The following is a 17,962-nucleotide window of genomic DNA, read 5'->3' as shown; positions in this document are numbered from 1 at the left end:
GGATAGTTTTGTACATATTTCTTTGATTTAGTTCAAATATCAATATTGATCATTGGCATCAAGTATTATTTAATGCAGAATTGTGTAGTCATTTTATTCTTAAATCCATTTGATTGAGTTTCATGGAGATTTATTGTAGATTACCACATAAAAATGTCAACTTTCAGCTCCGAACATGGTGTTTCCTTCAATTATGAAACAAATTATGACGTCAGTGTAAACGTTCTATTGGATAACTGTTAAGAATTAATTTAGGGCCTTTATTTCGTGTTTCTCTTTGGAAAAAAAAGAAAAGATTGTGAGATACAATGAAAAGAACGATTCATTTGACAAATAAGTACAACCCAATTACTCTTTTTAATCCCCAATTTCTTGTGCATGATTATGAGATCAAATGAATGGAATAAGATTAAGAGGAACAAGTCAAGGTAACTATTGCAAAATGTTACACATTTTCAAAATGTAATGCGTAGGATGAGACTACTACTTTAAAACACCGAGTGTAGTGAAGAAAAATATTAAACTCGCAAAAATTATTTTTGAAGCGCACTTTTTTTTTTACACTTTCTTTAAATTAATTGATGAATTGATATAATAGGTTAGAGAAAAAGTTATTTGGTATTCTTTGCTTTATTTCAATGCTTTATAAGAAGTGTTACAATCATCCAATTTAAACCAAGTATGCCCTGTTCTATTCCATAACTTGTAAACCAACGAGAATACAAATGCATAATGCCCTTCTCGTAGAAGGCCTTGTCCTTATTTACAAAATACTCGAACAACCAATTTTCAGAGGCTTCTACTGATGCCATCTTTGTACCCCCAATATCGTCGGCCATAGACAGAAACAGGTGGTTTTCATTCGGACTGTACAGTAGATGCAATAAGAACTCCAGAGTTCCTGGAGCTTTGGGCGCGTCATAAAATATTTATGCGCGCTGGCGTTATCTTGATTATACCATGTTGTCTCCTATTCACAAACGCTGTCCTCTTCTGTTCGATCCCCTCATTCAAACAGTCGAGTTGTTCACAGTAGAGGGGAGAATTGAGCGGCGGGAGGGGGGGATCGCTGTAACCACTTTTGTTTAAACCGAACTAAAACACTATCGGCCCAGTATACATACCAATTTTTTTTGTGTCCCTTTCGACGCGTTTATCCCTTACATGTAGTAAAAATGCAAAATATTGTTTCACCCTTATAACATATTGGAAGCAATAGTCTAAAGAATCTTAATTTTAAAGAATTAGCAAAGTCAATATTAGATATAAGAGCCTCATAACCAAAAACATAGAGTAACGCGGAGCTACCCAAGTGTGGAAAATCACCATCAGATATCTCTAAAGTGCTGATCTTTCATTGTTCTACTATTTTCCCGGACCGCCAAAGGCACAAGAAAATTTCTACAAAGTCAAGATCAAACCCAAATAAGCTAATAAAAATTGTATGAGGCAGTTAAAGGCACTATTGAAGGCAGAAGAGACAAGGTGAGCGGCAATGGCTGTGTTTCACAACAGACTGTCCAAAAAGGAAACAAAGAAGTGGATAGAAGGAGCCTTGTGAGAGTGGAGAGGCCACTTTTGATACCAGTAATAAAAGAAACCCATCTCCTCCGTTGCAAGACTCTTTTGAACCCTTTTTGACGATTTTGTACCCCCCTCCCCTGACATTCATAATTCCAACCCCCTGGACTACACCTTTTGAGTGTACGTTGAGGGGATGGCCTGCAGTATTTGTCATTCAAACACTGAGGCCCTCAATTCCACTTTCAGTCAGCACTGGGACGCAATAACAGAGTAATACATCTGCAGCGGTTGCTAAACCTTCCATTCCAACCGGGAAGCCATCAGCTAAAGGAGGGAACATTTATGATTGAGAGAGCTTAGACACACATCTGTTAATAGTATTATTATTTTTGAAATTCGATTGTTAATTAATTAATTTTATTTTGTTGAAGTTAAAAATTCAACGTACTCAGATTTTGATGAACCACTCGTTATCTTCAAAAAATGTTAATAGTTTCTTTGAGAACAATGTGCCTTTTTGGGGTATAAATAAATTTAGGAAAATGTCAATAGTATACATTTTTATTTACAACCAGTATGCCAAAAGTAAGATTCAGTTATGAGTAGACAAATGTCTGGAAAATTCCCTTATCCTTGAGAGTGCTCCGAGAATGCAACCGTGTCTTTAGTTTATTATTATTATTTTTTTTAATGCCGTCATTACTTCTTCTAACTTGATTGCACATTGGGGCGTCTAGAAGTCTCTCATAGTTGTACCATTAGTCTGCGTACCTGTGTATGAATTTGAAAATCTCCAAGACATTCAATACAAACGCTCCAACGATGGTTTATTCTTAAGTGCCCATGTTGAAAGAGGAGTGGTAGTACTTGAACATCAAATCTCATATTGTCTTTTGTACATTAATTGTTATTGGCATTCGGTTACTTGATGATTCAATCTAGGGGGGACCATGAGAGTTGACATTCTCTCCCTACCCTCGTCACAACCGCTTGTAGCGGATTTACTTAATGTATGCACTTATAAACATTCTTCAAATTGTCAGGGTGACCGTATTGTCATTTGTTTCTCTTGAATCTTTGTAGTTTGTATTCTAGTTCAAAGAGTTTTGATAATTTGAATTTAGCAAACAATACTTAATGAGTAATCGTGTTTCTCCATCCCTACAAATAACAAAAAATGGGGGAAAAAAACACAGATATTTATTTTATTTATCACACAACGTCTTGTAAGATCAGGGGGAAAAAACTCGGCCCATGATCAGTATTACCATGCTAGCTGATTTTCGCTCAGTTTAGTTGATTTTTGACTTTTATGACTGAAAGAAATTATAATTTAACTGATAGTGGGAAAGCTTAGCTAATACTAACAATAGTTTAGCCGACTTTCAATAATGTCTGGAACTGGAAATAAAAAAATTAGGCGTTCGATTCTGGGTGTCTAAATTGATTACAGTCAAATTACAAATTGCGATGTACTAGCTCACAGCACACCCAGGGTTGTATCAACTTCGTAGTAGGCTAATCTGGGCTGCATTACTCTATACATGAAAGCCAAACGTATTTTTGGAAATGAGAAAGGGTATTGTATTATAATAGTTGTGTAATGAAGATCACTACATTTTTATTTGGTTGATCTATTTATTTTATAGTATCAAAATTATTCGGGATTTTAATTTATTTTACTCTCTATAGTCGAAATAGGAGTAAATTTTTTAACCCTATAAAAAAATTAAAAAAGTCTGGCCTCTGCACTTTTAAGGATAAAGGTTTAGGGGTAAATTTTTCTTTTTAAACAGGCTCACGGATTTTCGAATATTGTTGAGCAATACTACATTTCTTCTCAGAGTAACTAACCTCAATCAAATAAATATCTCCGTATTTATAACAAGTCATTAGGCAGTTTCTTTGGATATTTCAATGACTACGGTCGTATTTTAAAGTATTTAAATGTTTATAAACAGTGCTTCAGCAAATTGAGGAAAGATATTGAAAGTCAATTTCCGATAAAAAAAAAAGAAGTATGTTTCGGAGGTTTTGTAGAATAGAGGTTTGTTTTGATTAAGTCTGACTACAACAACTGTTTGAAATGTAATCAAAAATTCAACAAATTGCTGACTTGCTTTGCACTGGTATACCAGTGCCCTCCATTTGCGAGATTACCCTTTGCGAAAAGACACTTGTTGAGGACGCGGAGAAGAAAATCAAGGATAAGGAAAGTCTGGAGAGAAAGCTGGGGAGTGGAGGGTAAAACAAAGTGAGGACTGAGGATTTTTTTTTGAGCAATTTTGGGACACCATGAAGGGCAATCCAACAAAATGTGAAAACTTTCAGGGGAGTTGAATTTCTCTGAGGCTGCACTATGGAGAGCGGTGGAAGACCTTAGTATGACCTCACATGTTGGAAAGAAACGTTAGCAGCTACTTACTGAATTGTCCAAAATCCAGGATTGATGCCGATCTAATCTGGCTGATTTCTTCCCATCCAACTTTTGGCCTCCATCATCTCTTGACTGTGCTCCTCTAGATTATGGAATCTGTAGTTATGTGGACAGTAGAGCCTGTGCCAACCATCACTAATCTGTCAACCCCCTTAAAGCTGCTATTTATGAGCAATGGACTTCCATGCTGGACGACTATTTTGTGAGGGTCTGCAGTGCCTGCAGGGACAGAATTGGGGCCATGGTTGACGTAGAGGGTGGACATTTTGAGTAATGCAAGTTTAATATTTAAATAGTTAATTGCATTAATAATAAAAAATTACCAAAAACCCCACAGGCTCCACAAGGACTTGCCTATTTTTTTCACGTTTTTTTGTGACGCACGCTGTAATTGAATAAATGTTTTATAAATTACAAACCTCCAGTAAATAGTAAACTGAGTTCTGGATATCACAAATAACACTTGACACAAATTATAGATTTCCCTCCTGAAAATGTTCCGGTCTCCCCTACTCAAAAAATAATTATTGGCAAACGTCCTTCTTCCATATTTTATTTTCTCTCTCGCGCGAAAATGCATTATTTAGCATAATATTTCGTTTTGTGAGCGATACAAAAAAAAAAGAATTATTCTCCCTTAAAGTCAAGGGCATTTTTTGTAAATAAGTAAAATCATAGAAGTGATAAAATAGAAACGATGAATATGTTCCTGCAAATTCTACCTTTGACCTGGTCAACCTCCATGATAAATAGGGGTATATGCATTAGACTGTCCTGTTTTTGGGCTTATTTTTTTTATCTACTGCTCAAATACATTTTCTGCTGCGGATAATTAAAAAAACCTGTTTTTGCTAAAGTTTAGGCTAATTTTTTCATTTTTGGTGTGGTACAATTTTTTAAAATTTTTACTAGAATGAACACTGTAAAGACATGGTTAGATATTTGACGCCAATTTCACTGCCAAAAGTGCAAAATGCTTATTTAGGGCAGAAAATAAGCATTAAGGATTGTTTAAATGTCTTTTCTAAGGGGAACATCTCTGTAGCTTATGAATTTTTAAGTTTCAATCTTGTATTTTGTGTCGTTTAGACAAGAAGTTTGAAGAAAATGACAGCTTTTGAGTCACAAAATTTTGGAAATCCCAATTTTGTAGACCTGTATAATCTATAATGTACATTAAAAAATACCTTCATTTATGTTAAAATGATGAATAATGCCCAAGACTTTAAAATAAACTTTTTAGCTTAAAAAAATATGCCTTCAGCCACCTCCTGGAAGCCATGATTGCCGCTAAGGGTGGCTACATTACTGATTAAGAGAGCTCAGACACACATCTATTTATAGTATTAATTTTGTTGGAATTATGTTGTTAATTAATAAATTATATCTTGTTTAATTTTAAAATTCAAACTGTTCAAATTTTAATGAACCACTCGGTATTTTTCGAACACTTGGTATTCAACCATAAACGTATGTCTATCAGAAGTCTTGCATTTATTATACCTTCATGAATCCATCATGATTCATGGTCAAGTTCATAGGAGTTCATTTATAATGTATGAACTCCTAAAGATGTTAGATTTACGTTTTTGTCATTCAAACAATCCCATAGTAACACTAGATATTTATGCGTCTATGTATGTTCAGTGTACAAATATAATATTTAGTTTATATTTGATAGAATCTTTTTGCTCAAAACTCGTTTCGTTTCCAAAAATTCGTTTCACTTCTATCATGACAATTAGTCTTTGATTCGATGTGGCAAGGGATTTATAAATCAGAGCTGTATACAACTTTCTTTTATTTGTAGTTAAAAAGAAGTTCTTTTTGAAATGTTACTTGGGATCAGCATGAAGATTTTTTTTAATTTTAAATATTTAAAAAATTTCATAAAATGGTTTGAACAATGAAAAACACTCTTATGTTGCATAATAAAAGTTAATTATTGTCAACAAATTGACTCTTTCAAACCGACTTGTATTGATTCATATGTTCACTTTTTGGAAATCTAACATGTACAAGCAGATTGTGCAAGTTGCAACCAGAAAAAGTATATAAATCGGTTGTATTTTTTAACTGAACCGTTTTTTGGAATTGCTGATCTGAAGAATACATTCGATGTTCCTCATCTTTGTTCATTATTAAATAATTTGACATGCATCCAATGGGTGTAGTCGAGGGGGTTGGCATCAGGGCAGTAGGGGGTAGTCTGGTGTGAAATTCCGAGATCTCTTCCATGGACCGTCATGGAAAATAGAAAATAACTCAAAAGAGTCTTGCTACAGAGGAAATTCTCTGCACAGTCTGGTGTAAAACCCCAAGATTTATTGCATGGTCCCTCATGTACTTGAGGGAACTGGTCAGTGCTATTTTCTTTAACTCCTCCGGGAACTGTTTGGCCTTTTTGACAAAACCCTTCTTCCTCTCCAACGTTTTAACGGCGTATAGAGTGACTCTGGAAATGCACAACTTCTTAAAAATTCGTGTATCATGTTCAAGTGTCATTTTCTCGACTTGTACGTAAGCTTCAGAGCTCAGTTTTGTTTTGTGTTGTAACAAATTGTTTACGCTTTAATAATTCAAAATATCAATTAGTTTCAATCACTCAACCTTAATTAATTCTTGAGTTAGCAAGTGTTCAAATTTCAATGGACTGCCTGAGTTATGGTTCTCTGCGGGTTTTTTTTTTGTGGCACAGTGGTAATGAACCCCTCACATAAATGATGAAAAAAAATTCAGGGGACATTGTCTCCATTTCTTTACAATATTTTTTTGGGTTAACCTAGCACAATTCTGATCAATATTTATGCTATATTTTATTAAAAAACATTTATTGTCATTCCAACGTGTGTTACTTTCATGTTTATTTCCTTGTCACGTATCACTCTTCCAACTGCAACAAACCCTCAATTTGTCTTTGTAAAAAAAAAAATATATCAGCAAAGGAATGCAAAGAGATTTGTATTCCATTCTTTTTTTTAAACAATTATACAGATTGCAAATCAGACATTGTGAACAGATGTTTCGTTCTCCTTTTTTTAGAGGGAGATGAGGAAGGAAATAACTTGAAGAAAGATCTCATCATCAATAAATGAATGAGTACATGGATGGTCAAATAATTGTACCATGTGCCGTGGGAGGACAAAGAGCGTTAATACATATTTTTATAAAGGGATCTCCCATCATAAATGGAAGTAACTTGTTGTTTAATAATTATAACTTTTAATAGTTTAAGTATAGAAGTAAAAAATAGGATATCAGACGAGGGTGAGACTTTAAGTTGTTGCAACCTGAACAGTATTAAAATTCTTGAAGAGTAAACATGGAAGAAAAAAAAACACAGGAATTTTGGGAAAAGTTAATATTTGAATTTTTTTATCAAAAATTTTAACACTTTAAATTTATCTTAGTTTTTAAGAAATATTTTGGAAAAAAAAATAATTTATATGAATAGCTATTGCTTTTTTAAAAGATTTTTCCACAAAATTGGATATTTAGAATTTAATTTCTGAAATTTTTTCCAAAAAAATTAATTTTCTTTAAATTGCTAGACTTTTAAACATTATGAAAAAAAAATATATATATTTGTGAATAATTGTAGATTTTTGAAATTTGTTAGTAAAATTTTATTTTTTTGTGGATAGGATTTTGAATTTTTTTGAAAAAAAAAACAACTCAAAAAACCCAACCCGCCCCAAAAAGTTATTCCTCTAGACACCCCTCAACATATAAGTATAATGTAATCAATGTTGGATGGAAGTCGAAGCAGAGTTAAAACACGTCGTTACCTTTATTGTATCACGCAACCTTTCTTCCAAAAAGAAACAGGCAAATAAGTCAATCAGAACAACTGTTATTTATCTCTTGGGTACTTCCAGAGTATTTTAAACAATTATTATAATATGTTTACATTATAGTCATTATTTTATTCCTGAAGAGAGAACATCTAAGTTCCTGTTCTCAAAAAAGACGTAAAGTAACAATGATGGTTTGAGCAGAAGTTTTTAGTGTAAGTTTTTTGCTTGACCCAGAGTAGAATTGATGATGGAAATCGGAGTAAATCCTGCTTATGCCTTTAGAAGTAGTGGAGTGAAACTTTTGTTCATTCAATTAATATGATAAGCTGCTCTCCTCCTCAACCATTTTGAAACCGTTAGAGTTGTCATGTTGATTTTTGGTTTCTTTTACTTTTTTACATACTTAAAATGTTTAGAGTATACAACCCTACTTTAAGGCTTTATATTCAAATTTCTGGGATGGGTATTGATACCCAAGAACGTTAACAAACTATTAAAATCTTGATTTGATTTATGATACTTAATTCATGACCCATATGACCTTTGAAAGTTAATCTATCCATTTATCATTTTTTAATTGCTACGATGAATTTTTGCTACTTTAAGCAGTGCCTCGAATGGATTTATCAGAATTATTTGTTAATATAAAAGAACGACAATGATTCATTAATGAATATAATATATCTGTTCATCAACACAAATGCAAATTATAATGTTTTTTTTTGGTTTTTTTTCAAAATGGAGTGGGGATTATTTTTGTTCTTTTTGCCATAAAACTTAGAGTAAACAATGTTGATCCTCATAATAAAAAAAATGAGAAATGAACATATTTTATTTAAATTCAGCCATTTCTGGCCCAATATCAGTTTTTTTAAATCAAAGATAAGTTTTAAACTATAGTTATAACTCATACTTAGATATGGTATTTTTGTAATAGTGTGATGGAAAGGGGGGAACGAGACGCATGGTAAAATCTTGATAATATCAGCTTCTTGTTATATGATTTTGCGAGAGAAAATGAATTACTGCTGTAAAGAGGAGAAAATATTATAATTATGTTGAAATTAAAATTAAAATCTGAACATTTTGAATTTTAAACTTAAACAAGATATATTCTATTAATTAACAAACATTTTAACTAAGTTAATTTACTATAAATAGATGTGTGCTCTCTTAATCATTAATGTAGCCAGCCTTAGGGGCAATGATGGCTTCCAGGAGCTGTCAAAAGTCCTGACACCCGCTACGGATATATTCTTCTGTCAAAGCGTTCCCGTTGTAGCCGACAGTGGCTATGAGGGCCTCAGTGTTTGGATGACGGACATACACTCAAAGGGTGTGATCGAGGGGACATGCAATAGCTGTAGGAAGAACTTTTGAACTCAAAAAAGAGTTCAAAAGAGTCTTCAACGAAAGAGATGGGTTTCCTTCATTTCATTTCTCGTGTCAAAAGTGGCCTCTTTACCCTTACAAGGCTCTTTCCACACACTTTTTTGATACCTCTCCGGAGTGTCTGTGCTGTGAAGCCTCGAGATTTTATGCATGGGCCTGCATGAACTTGAGGGGATTGTCTGGGATGTTGTTTAAATCCTTTGGGTCCAGTTTGCCCATTTTGACAGAACCCTTGTTCCTGGGGACGCCTAACTGCTTGGAGTAGGCGAATGGAAATTCGTTAACAATATTCAATTGTAATTTTCTAAACTTTTTACGTCTGCGATTTGTTTTGTTTTGTAACTAATGGTTTATGCTTGAACATAGCGGAAAAGGAATTAATTTCAATCACTCCAACTTCATGACTTACTGAATTAGTAGTAAGTGATCAGATTTCAATCGGCACCCCGGTAAATGTAAAGTAAACAAATAAATGGGGAATTTCTTATTTTCTTGATTTTTTAATAGTTGACTACAACATATGTAATCCAGACTCATAGCTTGTATTTGTTTTTAGGGACTACAACATCATCTTATATATAGAATGCCTCAACGTTAAAGCATTAAAGACAAAGGTATCAAAATACAAAAAAAAAAAAAAAATACTTCACTCAACTCATTATTCTTTTAGAGAAATATGAACAAATACATAATATGCAAGCAGAAGCCTACTACTACTACTACTCGAGTAGTTGTAAAAAATGAATCATATACTTGTACACTTGTACGCGCATAGGTACTGCTGCTACATTCAAGGAAAAAAAGAAAAAAAGGTGAAAATAGAGCTTCAAACGCATATTATATAAATGCATAAATTGATTAGTAGATTTAAGTCAATGACCTACTTGATTATTAACTACGGTTCCTAAGGTCAATAAGAACCCACTTCTTCTTCTTCTTCTCTCTCATAAATAACAATCAATCCCTCGTAAATCAAGGTTTTGTTGACTTTTATATATTATTTAGTCTTAATTACTCTCTCTTTCTCTACCGAGTGGTCCATTAAAATCTGAACCCTTCGAATTTTAAACTTCAACAAGATATAATGTATTCATTAACAATAGAATTTCAATAAAATGAATACTATAAATAGCAATGTGTCTGAGCACTCTTGATCATTAATATAGACGCCTTTAGCGAAAATGATGCCTTCTAGGCGATGGGTCTGGCACCCAGTGCTGACTGACATTGGCTTTGAGGACTTTGGATGACGGACATTCCACGCGACATGCACCCAAAGGGTGTAGTCAAGCTGTAGAAAAATCTGATAAGAGTCTTGCAAAGGAGGTGATGGGTTTCTTTCATTGCTGGTCTCAAAAGTTTTCCCTCTATCCTCGCAAAGTTCTTTACACCCACTTTTTTGAAAGCTCTCTGGACAGTTGGGGGTGTTTTTTACATGGGCCCTCATGGATTTGAGGTTATTGCCCTGGGCTGTTTTCCTTAACTTTGACAGAGTTATTGTTCCTTCATAACGTTTTGGACTTACTGAGAGTGAAAACGATGGTGCTGGAGACGCCCAAATGCTTGGAGTGCACGAATGGAAATTTGTCGATCTGGTTCAAGTGTTATTTTCTGGACTTGTACGTAAGCTAGAGAACTCTAAGTTTGTATTGTTTCCTAACTAATTGTTTATGCTTTAATATATTGAAATATGAATGGATTTCAACCACTCAACTTTCATTTATTATTGAATTAGTTAGTTTTTAGATTTCAATGGTCCACCTGGTATGGAGCGTTTTCACGTTGCGTTAGCATTGTTGATTTCGGCATTTTTTGATAGAGGTCTAAACAAACAAATTATAAAACAAGAAAAAAAAACATTTTCTTCATTCATATTAAAAACAAATTACTGAAGCTATTAAACATGTACATTGATTGGTTGAACTCATATTGAACTTTGTTAAGCTATGAACAGTAACGAAAAATTACAATTAAATAATAAATCCTATTTTGTGAAGAATGGAAGTATTTTCATGTGACGTCAGAATTGTTGATGTCGGTCATTTGGGAAAACCAAAACAAGCAAGTTTTATAAGAGTAAAAATCCTGTTTTTCGTTAACATTAAATAAATAGTGAACCATTTTCATTAGACTGAATAGTTTGTGGAAAAAAGTAATTTCATATTGTTGCTTTATTTCAATGCTTTATAAGAAGTGTCAAAATCATCCAATTTAGCCAAGTATGCCGTGTTCTGTTTGATAATTTGTTGCTACGAGAATCCAACTTCATAATGCCATGTTTATAGAAGCAATGAACTGGCACAACCAATTTTCACAGACCTCTATGAAGGACAAATTTGTACCCCAAAGGGCGTTGTCCATAGACAGTAACTCGTGGTAGCTACTAGGTCTGGGCCGTTGCGTGGATGCATAAGAACTTCCCCTCCGAGCTCCCGGAGCTTCGGGTGCATCATTAAAGATGTGTGCGGCCTGGCGTTGTCTTGATGAAACACGACTTCTCTCTTATTCGTGTTTTTTTTAAATTTTTTATCCAACTTTCTGCAAGGGGTTCAAAACAGTTTTATGATCGTTGTTTAGCTCCTGATGGATTCTGCGACATCTAATATGATGGTCTATCTCCATATTACATTTCCCAATAACTTAATTGCTTCAATTTCTCATAACATATACAAAGAACGATTATTTATTTTTTTTTCAATTATTTTCATAATTTGAACTTTGCAAAATTGTTTGAACGCTAATAACTCAATAAATATTCAACTTTGAGATCTTAAATTGATATTATCATATATGGAGTTATGCAAGAATGTTAAATTGTTGCGATTTTTTCAAATAGGGTAATTAGAAGCGAATTTATTCCGGAAATACAAAGGTTTTTAAGACCTTTCTGGAATTTCCAATTACTAATTACTTAATCAATTCATCATACACAACTATTAAATAAAATATGTCGCCAATCAAATTATGCATCTTATTGTAAACAAACTAAAACATCTTTATATTAAGTTATTGAAAGAGAACCAAAATCACCGGGTATTAAAATAACAAAGTTTGTTTCATTCAGTGTGTGGACAATGGGGGACGTCACATAATTGAAATCATTTTCAAAACTATATTAAACAAACCTTTAAATGTGTACTATCATTAAGAAACAAAAATAAAACTTATCTGTTTGTTAAAACTTCTTTATTTATATTTTAGAAAAAAAAAGTTATGTATAAATTACATAATACATATTATCCTTTATCACATTAAAATAAGTGTACAAATTACCATTTGTACATCTCATTATTTAATTTCCACATCAGTCATTTTAATTACCAACTATTAAATAATGATATCATTTCATTTTGATCTATTAAAATTACTTATTTAATGTCTAATTTACGAGAAATAAAACCGTGGGCTTTATAATGTGTCACAAAATACTTCATTTTAATTAGTTAGATTTCTTGTAAAATTGTCAAAAATTACATGATTAATATGGAGTAAATATGTACTCAATGATCGTTAACTACAGGGTTGAAAGCTGAAAACATACTAATTTAATAGTTAATGAAGTTTGAGTGATTTAAATTAATTTCTATTTTGATATATTAAAGCATAAAGAATGAGTTACAAAACAAACCAAACCTGAGCTACCTAGCTGACGTAAAAGTCCAGAAAATGACACTTGAACGTGATCGAAGAATTTCCATCCCCGAACTCCAATCAATTTGGCGTTTCCAAGACCACCCTTTATTCCATCACCAAGTCTAAACCTTGGAGAGGAAGAAGTACTCAGTCAGAAAGACCAAACTGTATCTGCAGGAGTTAAAGAAAACAGCCCAGGACAATCCCATTCCCCTCAGTCCATGAAGGCCCATGCAAGATATGTCCGAGTTTCAAGCCTTACTTTCCGGAGAGCTATCAAAAAAATTGGTGAAAGACACTTGAGGAGGCGGAGTGGACACTTTTGACACTTGTAATGAAAGAAACCGATATCCTCCGGTGGAATACTCTTTTGAATTATTATTTTGAGTGTTTTACTCTTTTTTTTACACTTATGGCCCCCTACAACCCTGAGGCCCTCAAAGCCACTGACATCCACAACTGGAACGCCATAAACGAGGACTGCAACTGATGCTAGGCCATCTGCTGCCGCCGCCCGGAAGTCCCCATTTCTGCTAAGGGTGGCTACATTAATGATTAAGAGAGCTCAGACAGACATCTATTTATGGTATTAGTTTTGTCAACATTATTTCGTTAATTAATCAATTATACATATATTGCTCAAGCTAAAACTTCAAAGTGTTGAGATTTTAATGGGCCACTTGGATCATAATAATAGATGAAAATATTAATATCCGCAGGTATTTAAAAAAAAAAGAAGTGATCATATGAAAAATCTTCGGAAGAAACGCAGTATTGCTTGTCATGACGTTTTATTGAAGTTGCTTCGAACAGTTTTAAAAGGAAGGAAATAAACACAAATCCCACTCCGCATCTAGCAATAACAGGGTACATACTATAACTGTAAGCCAACACGTCATACTTTCTCTTTCTATCTCAAAATTGGAGACCGTCATATCGGATAGTTGAAATTTAACTATTACAACCTCTTAATAATAAGAAAATAACTTTGGAAAGCGAAGAATACATTATTGGATTAGGAAGAGAAGGATCTCAATTTTTTGCGAGATATTCAGACAATTAACCCTTTGAAGGTCCATGAAAGTAAATGGAAGTTTTTAGTTTGTCGTCTCTTATGAATTATTCCAAGTTGAGACTCGGGAGTTGATCTGTGGACTAATGGATGAGTCCGAAGGAGATCACATCTTATTAGGTAAAGTACTACAACTGTTTCTTTTATCTACCATGAACCATCACACTATATATGAAACAGAAAATTACAATAAATATTTGATTATAAAGTTCAAACTCCAATGATTGTCTAATCCCACCTGGAAACTTATTCAAGCAATTGTGATCAATCTCTTCCTAATCCAATAATATATTATCTTCTTTGCGAAATTATTTCCTTATTATTAAAAGGCTGCTGAGATAATTTGTTGCTATCTTCAATTTCGAGTTAGAAAGTTAAAGTATTACGTACGGTCAAACTCATTCAATGTACCACAATTATATATGCAGGAATTACATTGATGTCGATCCTTAATTCTACTTGGTCGGGCAGAAACCTGATCGAAAAAGCTAATAACCAAAAAGTTGGACAAATTAGGTCTTCCAAGGTCTGAAATCGATTCAAAAACAGTTTTTTTTAAAACGCTTTTACTTCCACTAAGCGAAAGTGGTTTGCTTCCATACAGAATTACTTCCTCATCAATTTATACCAATCAATCATTGCGAGAAACTAAAAACTTTAGTACACAATTTCTAGAAATGTGATCAGATTAATCATTTCGTAAGAATGTGTGAACAAACAATAAACGACAATCTACAAATCACGACTTCAAAAACTGATTGGGTTGTGGCCACGGATCTGAGTCTGTCTGGGGCTCTAAAGGTGGAGGCTATCATCAGCAAAATACTGGACATAATTTATTCATCCATATTTGCAGGAAACCCATTACAATAAATTTGTGTTATCCCAAAGGAACTTGACGTTTTGGTAAATTTGTCTGACATTTGTCGTTAATTTGAACTTAATCAATATTAGATTTTTTTTTTTTTTAATGTGATTTTTAGTGTCGTTTTGTCTTTTTTTTTCATACTATTTTTATCCATGTCAGATATATTATGGGATTATACTTTATTATTTTTAATTTTATTTCCTAATTAAGAATAAATATATGTCTATACTGGCTTTAAAAAATAATACTAATGAATACATTTTCGAATCTATTAAAGAACAATAGTACCAACGGTTTTTCTTTTCTAATATATTATAGTTTTTATTTATTTTTTTACACATTTTGCCATGAATTAGATATAGGAATTGAATATTAGATAGCTTTTATTACAAAATGATTAAATACGATATTTCTTTGGAATTTTTCGAAGGTGTAAAATGCTGAGAAATCCCGAGAGAGAAGCTTTAAATTGTACACTAATGATGTTAATTTAAGGTCATACATATTGTATTTATGTAGATGATTGCACAATATTTTCTTTTTCTTTTGCAGAAGAATTACTTCAAGATATCGAGTGCTACCCCGGGGGCTCACTCTGTGATCTGTCGGAGATAAGTGGACATTTTACCTCGGAGATCTCTTTATTTTCTAGTCATCATTCTTCTTCTTCTCCTACAGACGGGTTCCTTCTTATACAATTTTCCGCATTTAATCGGACTTTTTCTATGGAGGTCTATCCAGACAATCTAATCCTGATAGAACCTCACTCCTTCAACTCTTCATCCTATTCTTGCTTTTATTCAGGAAAAGTCCTTGACACACTGGACTCTTTTGTGTCATTTAATCTCTGTACTGGGGGCCTGGTAAGAGTGATTTTATATCTTAATTTTATTGCATAAATGTTTAATTATTGCTTAAGTAATTCCCGTGTGTGAGGAATTATTGAATTGTAATATTCAATAATTCATCATTGGGGAATTGCATTGCATTTTGAATGTGTACATACAGGAGATTTCCACATAACGCGGTTTCAAACAACGTATATTTTGCATAACAGGGGCGTCCGAAAGGGCGGGGGCTGGAGAAATGTAAAAAATTATTTATAAAATTAGCTCCTACTAAATTTTCATTCCAATATTTTTTTATTTAACACTTTATTTTATAAAACTTACAAAAAGGTCATCAAGGTTAAGGTCATCAAAATTAGTACTTTTTTTTTTTTTTTTTTTTTTTTTTAAATCTGAGTTTAAAAAAACGTATTTGTAATTATTTTTATATAACAGTAGCCGCTCATTGGCTGTGATACGCAGGTGAACTGACTGAAAGGCAAAAAGTCTACATTACATTGGAATACTTTTATTGTTCTTTTAGACACGTAAAAAATGATTTATTTTAAACATTTATAAAAAAACTTTTGATAGATGTTTAACTTAACTAAATTTGTTAATATTACTAACAAGTTGTAATGTGTAGTATACGGATGATATTAGAACAATATCACGGTTTTTTTCTAAAAATATGTAAAATTTCAAAACTTTAGGGCCATTGCTACCTCTAAATGTTCAAAATTTGTTAATCATATTTTTTTTATCAAAAAAGGAACGCATTTGATCCCTAATTTTTTTTTCTTTTTCTCAAAAAGTGATTTGATTGGCACCCAATTGTACATCTTTCTTGGCTTAATAAACCATCGACATATTTAGAAAAAATTGCAAGTACCGGTCTGGTCCTTAATATTTATCTCTTTTTTGTTAATAAATCCTCGATATTTTTATGAAAAATTCCAATTAACGACAGTTCTAAGACTCTACTGAAAAGTTATAAAATTGGACATAACGTTAAAATGGATTGTTCATTCTTTTTTGAGACTTGGAACGGTCTTTTTTTCACTCTAGTTGCTGATGTTATTACAATGGCGTCGCTAGTCCCTATTTAGGGGTCTTCAATATCCCAAATGTTCTAAATTCCTCCTCCGCCCTCCCAAAAAATATATACTCTTATATATTCTAAAAATAAACCTATTTGTATAATTAATCATATTGCTGTTATAATAATTAAAATTAGTCATTGAATAATGAGTCATTTTCATACAAAAAAAAAAAAAAGTTAAAATGATCAATTTTTGCACAAAAGGTGAAAATGAGCAATTTTTGAGGGATTGAGCGATCGCTCGCAAATCCTAAGTCTAGTAATAAATATCCAAGCGATTAACGAGTGTAGCTCGTAATTCTTCGAGTGATTTATACTCCAACAGCCAAAATCAGATTGGGGCCCATAATTAATGTTGACCATTTAAGTCATGTCGAAAAATTAACGAATCAAGTCAATTCGAGCCTGATTCGATCATTGTGGAAGTCGACACAGCACTAATATATATATATATATAATAGTTGAATAACTTCCCAACGTCAAAAGGTGATGACAAATATAATTGTTACTTTTTTATTTTCAATTTGTTCTGTGGCAATTTCGGAACCAGGAGTCTATCTTCTCTAGTCTGTATTTATATAGGATATAAATATTAAACACGTTTGTGTATATATAATATACACACTCACTAATCAACATTTGATTTACAACTTTACATACAAATATGTATTAGGGTGTTCTAAAGAATAGATGAAAAACTATTTTTTGAACAAATAAACAATAGTGTACCACAAAAAAAAAATCCGCGACCCACATCATCTTGTAATTTCTTGAAAACTGGAGGACCTACGTACAAGGCAGATTCATACTTTTCTTAAAATACTTCGAATAGAGCTTTTCTAGTAGTGTTATGGAGGTCCTTATTTATTTAGTCCCGTCCAGTCTTAGGGCTAGTCTTTTCGAGCATTGGTCCTAAGGATCGGTCCTTAGCAGTGTAGGTCCTTGGAATGTTTCATAAGAATATAAATGGTTTATTGAGCCAAATAAGATATTTGAAATATGTATCAAGGTTATTGCACATATCTTGCAAAAAAGATTATATTTTTCATTATAATACAATATAATACGGAAAAAATTATATTGTTACTTGGTTATATAATGTTGTATTCCATTGAATAACAAAATAATAAAAAGGAGGAAAGAATCCCACATTGACGTCTTGTCAGGCCTTCTTTAAGGACTGACAACGGGGACTAGACTGGATGGGACCGGACAGGACCACGGTCCTCTTTCCTAAATAAGGGTCAACACAACACTCCTTCCAGGTATCTCTAGGTAATTTTGTCTTGAACTATTTTGCCTCAGGACAT

General features: G+C 32.9%; 1 protein-coding gene across 2 annotated transcripts in view; it reads left to right on the top strand.

Moving 5' to 3' along the window:
- Window positions 1–17,962, top strand: part of LOC121119543 (A disintegrin and metalloproteinase with thrombospondin motifs 9) — a 201,683-nt gene that overhangs the window by 92,280 nt on the left and 91,441 nt on the right. For both annotated transcript variants that reach the window (XM_071889016.1, XM_040714241.2), the window contains one exon: window positions 15,276–15,586. In XM_071889016.1, the coding sequence (XP_071745117.1) occupies window positions 15,449–15,586 (138 nt within the window). In that variant the 5' untranslated portion in view covers window positions 15,276–15,448. The remainder of the gene's footprint in view (window positions 1–15,275; window positions 15,587–17,962) is intronic.

This window comes from Lepeophtheirus salmonis, chromosome 6, assembly GCF_016086655.4.
Source record: "Lepeophtheirus salmonis chromosome 6, UVic_Lsal_1.4, whole genome shotgun sequence".
Lineage (NCBI taxonomy): Eukaryota > Metazoa > Arthropoda > Copepoda > Siphonostomatoida > Caligidae > Lepeophtheirus > Lepeophtheirus salmonis.
This window is presented reverse-complemented; position numbering and strand designations above follow the sequence as displayed.